General features: G+C 47.3%; 3 protein-coding genes across 6 annotated transcripts; 1 reads left to right on the top strand and 2 right to left on the bottom strand.

The window, feature by feature from the left end:
• Window positions 1-72: 72 nt before the first annotated feature.
• tcf21 (transcription factor 21) lies at window positions 73-1,516 on the bottom strand. Its single transcript, XM_077712218.1, has 2 exons — window positions 978-1,516; window positions 73-381 (listed from the first exon to the last, which is right to left on the bottom strand). Exons 1-2 carry the CDS (start codon window positions 1,431-1,433, stop codon window positions 286-288), a joined length of 552 nt encoding a protein of 183 aa, XP_077568344.1. The 5' UTR covers window positions 1,434-1,516; the 3' UTR covers window positions 73-285.
• Window positions 1,517-6,916: 5,400 nt separating this feature from the next.
• tbpl1 (TBP-like 1) lies at window positions 6,917-10,204 on the top strand. 4 transcript variants are annotated; one of them, XM_077712215.1, is made up of 8 exons: window positions 7,333-7,479; window positions 7,940-8,049; window positions 8,380-8,635; window positions 8,715-8,797; window positions 8,867-8,930; window positions 9,009-9,112; window positions 9,402-9,496; window positions 9,606-10,204. In XM_077712215.1, exons 3-8 carry the CDS (start codon window positions 8,501-8,503, stop codon window positions 9,686-9,688), a joined length of 564 nt encoding a protein of 187 aa, XP_077568341.1. In that variant the 5' UTR covers window positions 7,333-7,479; window positions 7,940-8,049; window positions 8,380-8,500; the 3' UTR covers window positions 9,689-10,204. The 4 variants fall into 4 exon arrangements, with proteins under 4 accessions (XP_077568342.1, XP_077568341.1, XP_077568343.1 ...); XM_077712216.1 differs by lacking the exons at window positions 7,333-7,479; window positions 7,940-8,049 and adding an exon at window positions 6,917-7,025; XM_077712217.1 differs by lacking the exon at window positions 7,940-8,049 and having other exon boundaries at window positions 8,380-8,629.
• A 39-nt stretch (window positions 10,205-10,243) lies between these two features.
• Window positions 10,244-14,368, bottom strand: slc2a12 (solute carrier family 2 member 12). Its single transcript, XM_077712041.1, has 6 exons — window positions 14,215-14,368; window positions 13,361-13,434; window positions 11,140-12,375; window positions 10,860-10,982; window positions 10,659-10,791; window positions 10,244-10,584 (listed from the first exon to the last, which is right to left on the bottom strand). Exons 2-6 carry the CDS (start codon window positions 13,410-13,412, stop codon window positions 10,515-10,517), a joined length of 1,614 nt encoding a protein of 537 aa, XP_077568167.1. The 5' UTR covers window positions 13,413-13,434; window positions 14,215-14,368; the 3' UTR covers window positions 10,244-10,514.
• Between the last annotated feature and the right edge of the window lie 506 nt (window positions 14,369-14,874).

Below are 14,874 nucleotides of genomic sequence, written 5' to 3'. Positions count from 1 at the left end.
TATCTTTTAGCAACAACACGGCTTATCTGCTCGGGGACGACTATTATTCCCAAAGGAGGGGGGGGGGGGTCACACAGTACAAATATATATATTTATAACATCTATACAATTTGAAAAGACTTAAAAAAAAACTAGGCTACAGAGTGTTTGTCTTTGGACCAGCAAAGACGACAACAAAAAAGAAGACGATGCACTTAAATAGTTTGTTGTTACGGGAACGAAAATGGGGTTCCCCGTCCAGAGTTTGAGGAGACGGCGGGTTTGGGGGTCGCCGCGAGCAAAAGGTCACGAGGCCGCCGTGGTCCCGCACAGGCGCGACGAGCTCAACATCATCTCCTTCAGCTCGCTCTCCGCTTTGCCCGCCGCCGTGAAGGGCCACGTCTGAAAAGGCCCAAAAAAATTACAGCATTTATTGTCATGGCGTTCAATTAAAATAACAATGACAAAGATTAGAAAATAATTTGGGGTAAGTCAATAAAAGGAGTGATTTGTTAATGATGATATGTTCATTTGTATTTTCAAAACTATTTTGAATCTTTTAATTCTATATGTTTCCCTCCAAGTTTTTTTTTTTAATATAGTTTTTTAAATGGAAATGTTTTCCTTTTTAAAAGCCAAATCCAAAGCATTACTAAGTGAAGTCATTGTCTTTCAGTGACGACCAATCCATTGGAGCCGGTAGACCAATCCATAAACGGACTACTCATTTACTACCAATCAACTCCTTTAAGATGATAAGTGGCCGAAATTTGGACGTCTATCAGCATCAATGGCAGACAGTGAGTCAATTATGTAATGACAGAATTGCTCTTGTCAACGTGTGTGATCATAATCCCTTTATTCCTTCTTGTTTAAAAAAAAAACTGTCGTTTATCCGATCATTCCTACATATTATGCGCACCATCACATCAAAACTACTAGGACTAAAATAATGTATTTATTAGTAAGTAAATAAGATGGCCTCCATTTTGTCTCACCAGGTTGACGGGATGGACGTATCCGCCGTCGTACTTGTCGCTGGCCAGAACCTGCCGCAGGTGGGCGATGTAACTGGACGCCAGGCGGAGGGTGTCCAACTTGGACAGCTTGGTGTCGGCCGGCACCCACGGCAGGGACGTCTTGAGCCGCGAGAAGGCCTTGGAGAGGACGCGCATCCGGGCCCTCTCCCGCGCGTTGGCCGCGTTACGCTGCACCTGCTTGCCCTCCCCGCTGACGCCGTCTTGGGCGCCGCCACTCTCTTCCTCCTCCTCCTCTTCCTCTACCACCGAGGTACGCCGACGCGAGCGGGCCTTGCGGGCCGCCGGCCTGCGCCGCTTGGCCGGGGGCAGCGGCGCCCGGGCCTCGCCGTTGGAGCTCTCCTCGGCCCCGGAGGCCAAACGCAGAATGCCGTCCAGCAGCTCGTCGTCCGCCTCGCTGAGCGAGCCCGTGGACATGATGGGGGCCGGGCGGGTGAGCGGGGCGCGGGGTCGCGCCGACGCTCATCAGTGGACCGGCCCGTCCTCGCCGCCTGGCTTTTATCTCTGCCTGGGGAGGCGGCCCAACGAGATGAGGAGGAGGAGGAGGAAGAGGAGGAGGAGAGACGGTGGCGGGACCTCCCCGACCCAGAGAGGACGGCCATGCTATGTTCAAGGTATGATTGGACAACTTTTTTTACTGTTGTGATTTTTGCAGGGCAAAACTAATTGATACAATCATCTAGGTTTTCTTTTGGGCCAAGATATAGCAACTTTTTTTAAAAGATAAAACATCTAACAATCAAAAATGCTAAAATAAAATAGACATCATCCTGCCCCCAATTTAATGTGAAAAGTTAGCTTGTAAAAAGTATCAATCCAGGAAAAAGGCCCTTAAGTCAAGTGTAAATAATATGGACAGATCTTCCAAAATAAGCCTAAAAGTCACTTCCATATTATTTTTTTCCAACTTTATGAGACCCCCAAAGCCCCCCCATTTGATAAACTCTGGTTATGCCATGACACTTGTAACAGGAAGTTGGTCAACTGAAGTGACCTCGCCGCGCATCCCCTTCCACTCACATAACTTTCAGCACATCTTGCCAGTTAGCGGGTGGACAAGTGGTGTTTTGGTGGGGGGGGGGCTGGGTTAAAGATTATAGGGTGGGGGGTTCACATCTCAAATGGCAAAGAGGCGCCTCGGTCCCTTCTGATGTAATAGATATGTGGTACCCCGTGACCCCCCCGTTTGGCCTTCCGCATCCTTCGGCACCGATGACCGCCGCTAGAAAATGCTGGAAATATAGTCTCGGTCTCTTGTCTCTCTTGGGTGGGCCCGGCCGGACGCAAATTGCCAGATTAATGACGCTACGTGCGAGAAGAAAGAAAAATAAAGATGTCCGCATCCATTTTTATGTTTGCTGAAAAAACATCATTTACAAATTTACGACTCCTATTTATTTTATAGATGCCGCGGAGGGACACCTCCTGGACGTTGCTTCATATTCTCCTAACAAGAGTAGACCCACCAAAAAAAATCAGAAGAAGATATTTGACACACAAAAAAAATCTATGTTGCCAAAACCTGCTCCACAAATGGCAACCAAAATTTGGTCAGATCCAGCTAAATATTAAAGTTGCATCTTCGGAATAGCGGTTAAGTATGGCCCCGCCCCCTCGGCCAGCGGTGACAGGAGGCAACAGGTGGAACGAAGGGTGTTCGCAGTTGGGGGGTTGAAGAAAGACAAAAAGTAGAGACCCGGGTGCTTATGGAAGGACACGCCGCTAATTAGCCGCTCAAGTGTCAAAGGTCACCCCGGTGGTCTGATGTCACCGACGAGGGGACGGACGGCTTCCAGATGTTGTCGTTAGCTCTCTATAAAGACAATAATGCTTCTCATTTGCTGCCATTGACAACAATAGACATCTGTGTAGATATTTATCACTCATAAAAAATGTCTTTGACTGGAACTCTATGAAAATATTTTTTTTTGACTTGTGTTTTTTTTTCCAGAAATTCAGCTCCTGCACACGGTTTCATCCACCATCTTGAATCTCGGTGGATCTGCGCACAAGAAACGGACCTACCAAAAAGTCTCAAGAAGACAAGACGGCAAGTAAGTTCTCAAATCAACTAGATCACCCGGATTTTTTAAAAAAATCAGCCCACATAGCCACTTTTACCTTGTAACAAGAATCTCCTCAATATTAAAAAAAACTCCGCCCCTTGACCATTTTCACATAGCAACATTGGTGGTTACTAACCCAACCCCAAAAAGCCACGCTGGAAAGAACCCGGTAAGTTGGCCATTTTGCCGTAGTGCTTTTGACGAGGGGCCTAACGAGAAAGCAAAGCTCGTCTCCCGTCCCACGCATTTTCTATTAAATCATCATTATAAAAGCGGAAAAGGGGGGAAAACAACATCCAAAACGGAGCAGTTGCCGGGGAGCCGTCGTGAGGAATAACAACTGTAATCTGTGAGTAAAAGCAAAGGCAGAGGCGGGGGCGAGAAAAACATCATCCATCTTTGTCCCAACGCTACGGCTCTCTGTCCATTATCACCCCCCTCCACCTCATAACCCCCCCAGCCCCGCCCTCGGCCTAACTCCCACCCGCCCGCGCGCCGCTTCATCCCAGTTCAAGTCCGTCTTTAAAAAAAAAGGATCCAAACAAACCCCCCAAAAATGACAAGAGGGAGTGCAAAGATCCAATGGGGAGTACCGGGGGATTTGGGTTGGGGGGGGGGGGGGGGGGCACAGGATGTCGCCAACAATAAGAGAGAGTTATGAACATGTTTATTGGACGTGGTGGAGTCTACTCTCGCAAAGCACAACAATCGCTTTGATAATCGGCCATCAGAGCATCCGGCCGGGAAGTCTTCCTTTGGAACGCTCATATCTCAAATTTACCTTGCCAAAAAACACACACAAAAAACGTTTTTATGTTTGAAGACCTTAGTTTTAGTGATGCTTTTTTGAAATGTTGATCATATTAAAAAATATTTATCACAATTTGAATATTTACACTGCCGAAAATATTTCCAGATTGGACTGAAATGATGTTTTAACTTACTTTCATTCATGTATTATATGAATGGCCTTTTTTCTTTGTTGCATTCTATTCATTGCCTCATTCCTTCTCTTTTTTTTGTGTTCCCCCCCTCCAGGCAAAAATGCATGACCTCACGTTTGCCGTATCTGGGCGCGCGCGCCTCCCCGACCGGCTCGCCGATAGCGACCCGCGCCCATTATCAGTTCCCGGTCACTCCTCGGCGGAATCCGGCCCGGGCTCTCGCGATACCAGCGGTCCCCCGACGGATCAAACCGACACCCGCCAGTCATCGCCCCGACTTTCCGACAGAAGGTAAATTGTGCAAATATTCAAAGTGAAAAAAATGTGGTACATTTGTGAATACCCATAGACAACTGGTTTTAGGCTAACGGCTGTTTTCGTAAAAGCGCGCCTTTCTCGTCCCTGGAGATTTCCCCGGCAAAATGGGGGGGTGTTGGGTCGCCTTGCCACTCCTCCGGGACCCCCGATATCCCCCGGACCCCAAGTCCCATCGGGAGGAAGCGGACGAGTGGCTGCTCATTAGCGCGCGTGTTTGTTTGTGTATGCGGCCGGCATCGTGTTTCACTGCCTCGCTAGCCTAATGCTAACCATAACTAGCATCCCCTTGGGTGCCAATGTAATATCCATCTATACTCTTCATTTGAATTTGATCCTCAAATAGAAACTCATGATTTTTTTTTTGGGCCGCACAAAATGATTCAGCGGGCCAGATTTTGGCCCACGGGCCACCACTTTGACACCCATTTTATAGATCATTTATCAAGCAAAAACACTAAAAGAGTGGACTAAAAACAATAATGAATTATGATATAAATTTAGGGAGAGAAAAAAAAACCTAACAAGAATAATGATATTCATAATAATAACAAAACAACGACCTCTTTTGTACTTGATGGGGGTCATAAAGAATTTCCAAACTTTATTTTGTCAAGAGGGGGAGGGGTTAGAGATCCCATCCGTCAGCTGGATGGCGGCGTGCCTTATCTCTCTTTTCTTTTGCACCTGGGGCGCTAATTAAAGATAATAAAGCTAGCGGACGGTTTGTGCGGCGGCCATCCAAAGCTCACGTCACTCGCGCCCGTCCGGCGGCTTTCGCACTCGCACACATGTGGCGGTCCGCAGGTGCTCGCCGGCCGTAAGTTCACGCCGCGATGCCTGTTTATACTAGTGGTGAATAATGACGCATCCACTTGAACGCGCGTACGTCCATTCATTTGTCTTTCCTTTTTTTTTTCTTCTTCTTAACATCCAGCGACTCGCCAAGACTTTAAGGACTTCATTTTTTTTAAGTTTGTGCAAAACAACTTATGGAATGTTCCGCTTCCCCCCCCCAAAAAAAATCAAATCTACAAGTGGTTTGACTTGCGCCAATGTCTCTCACCCGTCGTTTATTTATTTTTTTTCTTTTTATTGAGCCCTAAGATGAAAGCACTGTGGGTGCATTAGTGCTCCAACAGCAACCGGAATAAACTATCGTGGAACAATCGTCCAGGACAAAACTTTAAACTTTGGAGGACAGATAATGGCGGATTGGACCATCGTAAAAAGGAGCGTCCCTTCCGCTGGCGTAAACGTTGACGGCGACAAGCGTTTTTTTACAAAGCGTTGAAGTTCATAAGTGAGCCCATTTCAAGTTTTGTCCACCGTTGTCTTCTTTTTCCAGTTCCCCCAAAACGAAAAGCGGCTAGGCTAACCCGAGTTGACCTTTTTTTGATTTATCCTCCCCAATAAAAGCGGAAACCGTGCCGTTGAAAGCCAACTAACCCATCTCCCCCAATTTGCAGGCCCGTAAATCTCGCCGCGATGGGAACGAGGACCGGGACGCCATCTTGAAACTCTTCCCAAAAGGTAAATGTTCTCCTCTTTTCGTCATGTCCTCATTTGGACGTCTCGGCGTAGTTAACGGACGTAATGGCCTCCCCTAGACGTGCGCGATGAGCAAATGTTTTAGTGATGAAGATCTTTTCCGATAGCTTTTTTTTCCCCAAACGCCCGTGGCCCTTGGATGACTCCCCGAGGAGACCATTCATTTCAATAGCAGTGTGCTCATATGTGTGTGTCTGCTAACAACACACGGCGTTAAGGTCAAGAACCAGAATTTTTGCGAGTTTAATCATATCCACCAGGAAAATTTCTGTTGCCCCGCCTGCGTGCATAGCTTTTTCTGTGGGTTGCTAATGGCTAAGTTGGGTAGATGGGACAGTTGGTTAGTTATTGTTTTTGGAGGTGGCTAAGTTGATTGGTTGCTGGGTCATGTTTTTTGATGGGTGGTTAGTTGGTTGGTTGGTTGTGGGTGGCTGAGGTTAGATGCTTATCCAATAAAGCATTAAAAAGCATCCTAACATGTGGACGTGGAAGATGAAACAAACGATAAAAGTGGCATTTGAAATGCGGCACGCTGGAGTGCTTGCACTAAAAATGAAGATGATGTAAACAGGCTCGCTGGTTCCCACGTCTCTGTTTACACTGGCAGATCCCAGAGCTGCGCCGGTGCGCCGCTGGATTGACTCACACGCCGTCCGTCATTGTCTCCGACGCACGTACGTACGGACAGTGGGACGGCGGGACGGTTTCGGATCGGGGCGTTACGACCAGGCGTTTTTTTGCAAATCACATCAATGAGAGAAGGCTTCATTGAGCAAATAGATTATTCTCCCACATATCTGTGGTCACATCTGCTTAAAGAAAAATAGGCCGGTTGTAAAGCCGGTCCCGTAAACACCTCGCGACATCTCAACGACGCTCTGGAGCACCGTGAATGATAAAGATGCATTTCTCTTTACGGCACGGCACTCATTCATGAGGCCCAACGCTCTCATTGATAACACAAACATTCCCAGTGGCTTGTAAACACATCTCTCTCTCTTTTTTTTCCCCCTCCTTTTCGTAGCCTCTCCAGAAGCTTTCCAGAGCAGATGCCGGTTCCTCTCCTCCCCCTCAGAGATGAAGCGCAACCTTTCCAACGCGGAAGCTAAAGCTGCCTTTGAAAGCCAAAGCCGGTAAAAAATGGTTCAATTGTCATTACATTATTCTATTTTATTTGATCCTAAAACAGAAAGTCGCCACTCGTGATTTACTTTCTCGGGCCCCACAAAATGATGTGGGGGGCCAGATTTGGCCCGCGGGCCGCCACTTTGACACCCTTTTTTAAATGTCACTTTTTTGGCATGGATTTCTAATTAACATTTAACTCTCTTTATAACCCAAAAGGTTCTGTTCAGAAAATGAACTCTGAGTAGATTTGATTCGTCTCCACTTTAACTCTGAAGGCTGCGACCGGAAACTACTTTTAATTTTCAAGCCAAAGCCGGAAAGTGTTTCACTGTTTGGCGCAGTCGTTTGTCTCGTCTTTTTTTTTTCCTCCTCTCGCCCAACTGCGGAAGGAATCAACAATTCTGTTGAAGGGGTTCACTTTTAAAACTTCGGGGGCTCCCGCATTGAAAAGCGGATGAGGTAGCGAAAACGACTCAATTGCAACACTTTGCATCAATTCATCACGAAATGACATATAAAGACCGCTACACAATTAGCTCGGGATGCTAACAACTTTTCATTCATAGTACAAAATGTCTCTGGTGCTTGTATGTATTACTTTGTAAAATCCCCTTTTACGTAACGATGCCATGGCAATTTGCACTGTGATTGTTGCGTGGCGATGAATTTGCAATACTGTGCACAATTTGGCAAATAGCATCACATCCCCTCAAAAGAGATTAGCCTAGCTTGCGAGCTAGCCGCGTTGACGTAAACCTGCGCGTAAACGCACGATTTTGTCTCAGCTCGACTATTGCGTTTATTAATCAAAGCTTTTGTCGTGTTTATTCGGAGGGGAAATTCGCAAAAGTAGCCTGTGAGGGTTCTCACACAAAGCTGAGGAAACAAGTGTAACACAGTCTTTGTTTGGATTGAGGAGGTTTGTGGCTAAAAGACGCCTTGCGGCTCAGCTTCTGGGACAGGAAGTTGTTACATGTATCCGGAAGTGGGCAAAACAAAACGATCAAAGAGCCTTATCTACTCGTCAAGGTATGTTGGAAGGGAATTTATTTTTCTTGTTAAGAGCCGTTTTTAGCGATATAGCCCTGTCCAACTATCCAAAAATAGACAATAATGTCATATGTTGAAAGTAGTTTTAACTGGCCAAATATGCTAATATGAATGTCAGCCAAAGAGAGAAATACATCTTATTTTTAAATTTAACTTGCGCCAACTAAAGCCGTACACGAATGCACTTTGCGAGTCCTAAAATCAATGTCTATTTTCCAAGTCGAGAAAAGAGGTTGTTTACATATTTATTTAGAAAATGAAATGTGTCCGTCATGTTGAAATAATTTTGTTTTGTTTTTTTGCGGGCAGTCTTGAATCGGCGCCACCAGCGCTTCGCGTCATGACGACGACGACAGCGGCGGCGGACGAGTGAGAAGCGAGCGGTCGTCTTTTAAGGAACCTCCCACATACACACACACACACTTCCTCCATGGATTCCAACAACGATGACACTCTGGACATCATCGTCACCAACGTGGTGGCCACCTTTCGGACCAGGTGCCACCTCAACCTACGCACCATCGCCCTGGAGGGAACCAACGTCATCTACAAGCCGGAGGTGGGGGTAAGAAGGTCCAAGCAGGTCCACGTTCTCCGTGTATAATTTTTTTTTTTTGCTTAACCGGACTCTTGGCGTTTTTCAGAAAGTCCTCATGAAGCTCCGGAAGCCCAAGATCACCGCTTCCATTTGGTCCTCAGGGAAAATCATTTGCACCGGCGCCACCAGGTAATATGTCCACCCATTTATTTTTTCAAAAGCCCTGAACTGACTTTTTTTTCTTCCGCCACATTTTAGCGAAGAGGAAGCTAAGCAAGGCGCCCGTCGATTGGCCAGGTGCCTGCAGAAAATCGGCTTCAAGGTGGGTGGCAAACGGCCGTGGACGCCCAGGTCTGTCCCTCTAGAGGTCTGATGGAGTACTACCTTGTGTTGCGTTCAGGTGCGCTTTTCAGCCTTCAAGGTGGTGAACGTGCTGGCCGTCTGCTCCATGCCCTTCGCCATCCATCTGGTGGATTTCACCAAGAAGAACCGGCCCATTGCCAGGTGGGTCTGCAACCCCGGCCGGGGAAAGGGAGCCTTCTAGTGGTCAGATCAGGCTTTTAACTCGTTTTTTTTTTTTATGAGCTAGGCTTACATTATAGTGTGATATTTTTACATCATGAGAACATTTTTGTTTTGATAGTCATTTACTCTTATGATTCTGATAGCTTATTTTTTTATGGGTTAGATCAATATTTCAAACAGTAAATTAATTTTAAAAAAAAGGTAAGTTAAGGATTTGCATGAAATGTCCAGTGTGTAAAATTTTGTTGTTTTTTTCCCCCCCGCCAAGTTATGAGCCGGAGCTCCACCCAGCCGCCACCTACAGGATCAAAACCATAAGGGCCACCATCCAGGTCTTCTCCACGGGCAGCCTCACAGTCACAGGTACCACACACACGTGCACCCAACAAGAAAAAACAAAAATGTAGTCTAGCATAGGCGTCAGTCCACGAGCTGATTTTGTGGCTCTTTTCCGCCTCGGGGGCGGGGCCAGGTCCCAACGTGCAGAACGTGGCCACGGCCGTGGAGCAGGTCTACCCGCTCCTCTTTGAGTGCAAGAAACCGCTGTGCAAGTGACATGGAGCGCTTCCTTCCTTCCTTCTGGTGGGTGGGTGGACTCGCTAGCGTTTGAAAAGCCGCAAAAAATCCAGCGAGATCCTTTTTTTTTTTCCTCCGTCCACGGATCGGAACAAACTTTTCTTCATCTCGTATCCAACAGCGACATACACTAAGTTGTTCAAGTTCTTGTACATTTCTATAGACACTCGCTGTAAATTGTAAATATTTTAATTGTTTTTTTTTTTGATAAAGCTTACGATTGCAGGATTAGCCCTGTGATTTTATCGACAAAATGGTAGGATGTCCGCGCCGTTCAATTCAATATTTCTCGCGACTCATCAGCGGTTAATATGGTGGTGAGGGGAAAGCCCTTCTTAATATTTATGCTAACACAGAACTTTTACCGGTATTATTAATCGCCGTCAACGTCACGATGTTCATCGAAATGGCATTCGAGCTAACTCGATGTTTTTCCAACGCTTGAAAATGTGTGACTTTTGTATTTTATATGAAAATAAAGATGTCAAAACAAAATGGAAGCTATTTTGTTTTGTTTGAAAGAATAGGAGACACTTAAAAAAATTACTAGTTTAATTGTCATAACTCGTTTTTCCAACATTGACATTTGGCCACACTAAAAAAGCATATTCCGTTATTTTGACAAAACCATATTATGCAAATTGAAGATTTTTATCTAAAAAAAATGCCGCTAAAGGGAGAAAAGGTGGATTTTTCATTCTTTGAAATCAAGCATTGTTCTAAATTCTGTGTCATCTAAAAATAACTTCCCCCTTTGCAGCAACTTGAATCTTAAATATTTCCATTTTTTTTTTTCGCGAAGTAGTCACAAGATGTTGGGAGGCATTTCTCTGTTCTTGGGGACTTTCTTGCACAGGCGGAATTGAAAGTGCTTCCTGGATTGACAAGAAAAAACATCTTTAAAAAAGCACCCCAAACATTGGATCAGGCCGTGCGTGTGTCAACTGACTTTTCCGACAGTTCTTTGGAAATTTCCTCCAGCGTGCGACCTCGAGTGTCAGGCACGCAGACGACCACGAACAGCAGCAAGATGAAGCTCATGGCGGCGTATAGGAACATCATGTTTGGCACCCCGATTCTCTCTGGAAAGGAACGTCCTTTTTGAGACAAAAGGTCAAGTGCCAATGCCACACGGCGACCCCCCTCTGACCTGTCATGGTGAGGAAGGTCATGGAGATGAGAAGGTTGGTGGACCAGTTGACGGCGGACACCACCGACACGGCTCGCCCTCGGATGCTGGTGGGGAAGATCTCGCTCATGATGACGTACACCACTGCAATGGAACAAAAGTGGCACTCTTTTTTTACAGGTAAAAACACTACTTTTTTCAATAACACACTTATTTGTTTTTAGCTTCAAGCTAATTTGCTATAGGTCAGGTTTAAATGATAACCACGACGCTTTGATGCATTTCAGAAAAGACGGCTTACTTGGCCCCAATCCGATGGAGAAGGCGGCCACAAACACCAGAAGACTGACCAGCGACGCCCACTTCAACCAAGGGGATTCCCCATCCAGGAGCCCGTCAAACATGGACTGGTCGCCGGGGGTGACCGGGGTCGGCGAGTACGTCCGATTGCCATCCCACGCCGGGGCGGCCACGCCCACGCTGACGTTGGGCGGCGGCTGGCTGACGCACAGGCTGGAAAGTTGAGTGCGACTGTGCAACGTGAGCGCGCCCAGCGCCGCCAGCGACACCCCCATGGCCACGGCGCCGGCGCACAAGAAGCGCTTGGGCCCCACCCGGTCCACCAAGAGCACGGCCGGGATGGTGCCCGCCACCTTGACCACGCCGAAGCCGGTGGACGCCAGGGCGGCGGCGGCGTCGCTGCGGAAGCCCACGCCGCGCAGCAGGGGCGAGGCGTAGGACAGGATGTTGGGCTGCCCCGTGGCCTGCTGCAGGAAGGCCAGCGCCGCGCCGGTCAGCAGCCGCCACCTCAAGTTGGAACCGGCGCCAAAGAGCTCGCCGAAGCCGTGCTCCGACTCCTCCTTCAGCGCCATCTGGATGTCCCGCAGTTCTACCTCCGCCTCGTCCTCGTCGCCATCCCTCAGGCGCGTCAGGACCTCCCTGGCGCGCTCCGACTCGCCCCGCGCCGCCAGGAATCTGGGGCTGGGCGGGAGGAATGCCAAGGCCGCCATCTGGAACAGCGCCGGCGGGATCACCAGCCCGAAGGTGTAGGCCCATCCCCCGGGCAGCGCGGCGAAGGCGTAGCTGCACCCGAAGCCCAGCATGACCCCCAGCACCAGCATCAGCTCGTAGAGCGTCACCAGCAGGCCCCGCCTCTCCCTCGGCGAGATCTCGGCGATGTACAGGCACGCGGCGGTGCCGGAGAGCGAGGTGCCCATGCCCACCGCCGCCCGGCCCGCCACCATCGCCGCCAGCGAGGCCGGCGCCACCAGCGGCACCGTGCCCGCCACCACCAGGGCGGCGCTCAGCAGCAGGGCGCGGCGCCGCCCGTAGCGGTCCAGGACGGGACCGCCGGCCAGGCAGACCAGCAGCGCCCCCGCCAGCGGCGAGCTGACCAGCAGCTCCTGTTGGCGGCACGACAGCGACAGGACGCCGCGCACTTGGAGGAGCACGCTGGACGTCAGGCCCATCTCGTAGCCCAGCATCAGGCCGCTCAGGGACGCCGTGGCCGCCGCCGTGGCCACCAAGCGGCCGCAACCTGCCACAGTCAGTCAGTAAGTGCGCATGTGAGTATTGTCTTACTTACTCTTTGCTAACGTCAGTCCACACGTTAGCTCAACCACGTCTGCTACGTTTTAGCCGTCCCGCACCGTTTCACTATGGCCGTAACGCTGTAAATTCCCATTTTCTCCAGACACCGCTTATCTCACTGGTGTCCAAGTGGCGGCCCGGGGGCCAAATCTGGCCCGCCGCATCATTTTGTGCGGCCCGAAAAATTCAATCATGAGTTTCTATTTTGGGATCAAATTCAAATGAAGATTATAGATGTTTATTAAATATACTGATTTTCCCCCTTTTTAAATCAATAATTGCCATTTTTAATCATTTTTACTTTAATCATTTAAACTTTGAGGCATGCATTGTTTGCTAGTGGCTTGCATAACGCAATCCCACTACTAATACGACAGCCGTCCTAATCTGCAAAACTATGTAGTACTTTTGCATTTAAACGTGGGGTGTGTAGACTTTTGTCCCCCCTGTCGTGTGTACTAAGCGCGAGTACATTAGCGCAAGACTCCGTCGCCGATTGTCTCTCAAAAAGTGCCGCGTAAGACGGAAAAAAAAGTCACCAAGAAGCACGCTGTTGTAATCTAATGATTGGAGCTCCTCAGAAATTACCCTCATTGATTATGTATTTATTGATTTAGTTTTTGCCCTGAGGCCAAACCGCCCTCCGGCCCTCCCGCCCCCCTGGCGACCATTTTCAAATGCCATGTTGTTTTCAATGACACAATGTAAAGAAACACAGCTGCAGACTGCGGGATTCCCGAATGTATGCTTGTGTTTTTTACCTCGTTAAAATAATGGAAAACAGACTCAATAACCCTTTGTTGCATAAGGAACTCATGGTACAGAATGTTCTGGACCGGCGCTCGTCACGTGTTACGGATGCCATCGGACGGACGTCCATTACCGTCAACGTTTTAATCGTATTTTTTTTTCAGGTTTGGCCTTGGCGATACCTGTTTTGGGGGAGGGGGCGTGGCCACAGCTCATCTTGGTTTTGCCGTCCATCCGTCGGCGCCGAGCGGCAAACCTGACCAAAAAAAGTCACTTTTCTACTTCACTTTGTTGTGGTGGCGACATGTTAAAGTTTAAAAAGAAGACAGAATAATCATTATGATCAATGTGTTCAAGTCTAATCTTGATCTTCCACTCAAATAGTTTCCAATTCACTCTTAAGATAGGTGACACTTTCCCAATGAATAACAAATTCCTTTTTTCCCCCTCTCTACTAAAATCAAAGGTCCATCAGTCAGGCATTTTCACTTTTGTGAATACAATTAAAATTGAGAAGCGATTGACTTAAGTAACGTGCTAGTTTGCCTTTGGCTATGATGTAAACGGTGCAAGGTTTTCCAGGAATTGGCATCTTTTTGACACTTTTATGACATTGTTTCGAAAATGGGTCTTGTGACGCTTTGGTCGGTTTTACGTTTCATATTAACAACTGCTCATGAAATTGTACTCTAGGTAGGAGATTTAAAAAAAAAACTTGTGGGAAATAGATCAGTGTTTTTCAGCAGATAAAGTACTTTGAATGGAAATTAATTAATTAAAAAACATAGATTAAATTCACATGAGCTGGTAAATGAGATTTACTTTGAGCTCTGTGACCTTACTGTTTGATCATTGATTTCTCAGTAGCCATAGTTTGAAGATTACCCCAAAAGTTAGACATTAGCACGTCCAATAATAATTCTGCAGTCCATGCGTGACGTCACCAGGTGACGTCGTAAAACTTGTCCTGCTGCAAATTTACACTTACAAAATTGGACCCCGTTTCAGAAGAAATCGTGCATTTGTGTTCTCCTACCTGCTTGTTGGCTTGTTTTTAGACTCGACTTTGCCCCTCCATTAACTTTCCTCACGCTGTTTTTCTCCACTTAGTCTTGCGATCGTGCTCGTGGGTACTCTTGTTTTGGCCAAGCGAACTTCGCTAGGCACGCCTGCTTTTGCTAGAAGGACCAATAGAAAAGCGCGACACTGCCGAGGTACCACCCCTGTTAACTTGCTATTGGTTGTAAAATATTGAATGGTATAAATGAGTGCTACCTCCCCAACAAAAAACATGCAAATTCGCGTTGTTTGGTGTGCACGGTGTATATTATATCGTTAGAAATGATCACATTTTTGATCCTTGTTCAGTCTTTTTCACTACACATCTGTCCCAATACGATGAAAGGAAATATAAACAATAAGTCTCCATTATATTTTAAAAAATATATATACTATTCAGATCATTTGATTCCCACTGCGAGCCTATTGCGTAACACAGTAAGCGACACAAAAGGTGATGGGGGCGGTGTCCTGCTATGTCAGCAAATGTTTTCTGCACATAAATTAATCATGTCATATCTACCTATTATATGACGTTTTATGACAGGATTCTAATAGGAGTCTAAAGGCCAACACTAATTTTCACGATTCAATGACTTTGTTTCTCGAGTTGAATGTTGATTTGTGCGTCCCCCAA

The sequence above is a fragment of the Stigmatopora nigra genome, chromosome 2 (assembly GCF_051989575.1).
Source record: "Stigmatopora nigra isolate UIUO_SnigA chromosome 2, RoL_Snig_1.1, whole genome shotgun sequence".
Classification (NCBI taxonomy): domain Eukaryota; kingdom Metazoa; phylum Chordata; class Actinopteri; order Syngnathiformes; family Syngnathidae; genus Stigmatopora; species Stigmatopora nigra.
The sequence above is the reverse complement of the archived record's forward strand: the minus strand, read 5'-3'. Positions and strand labels throughout refer to the sequence as shown.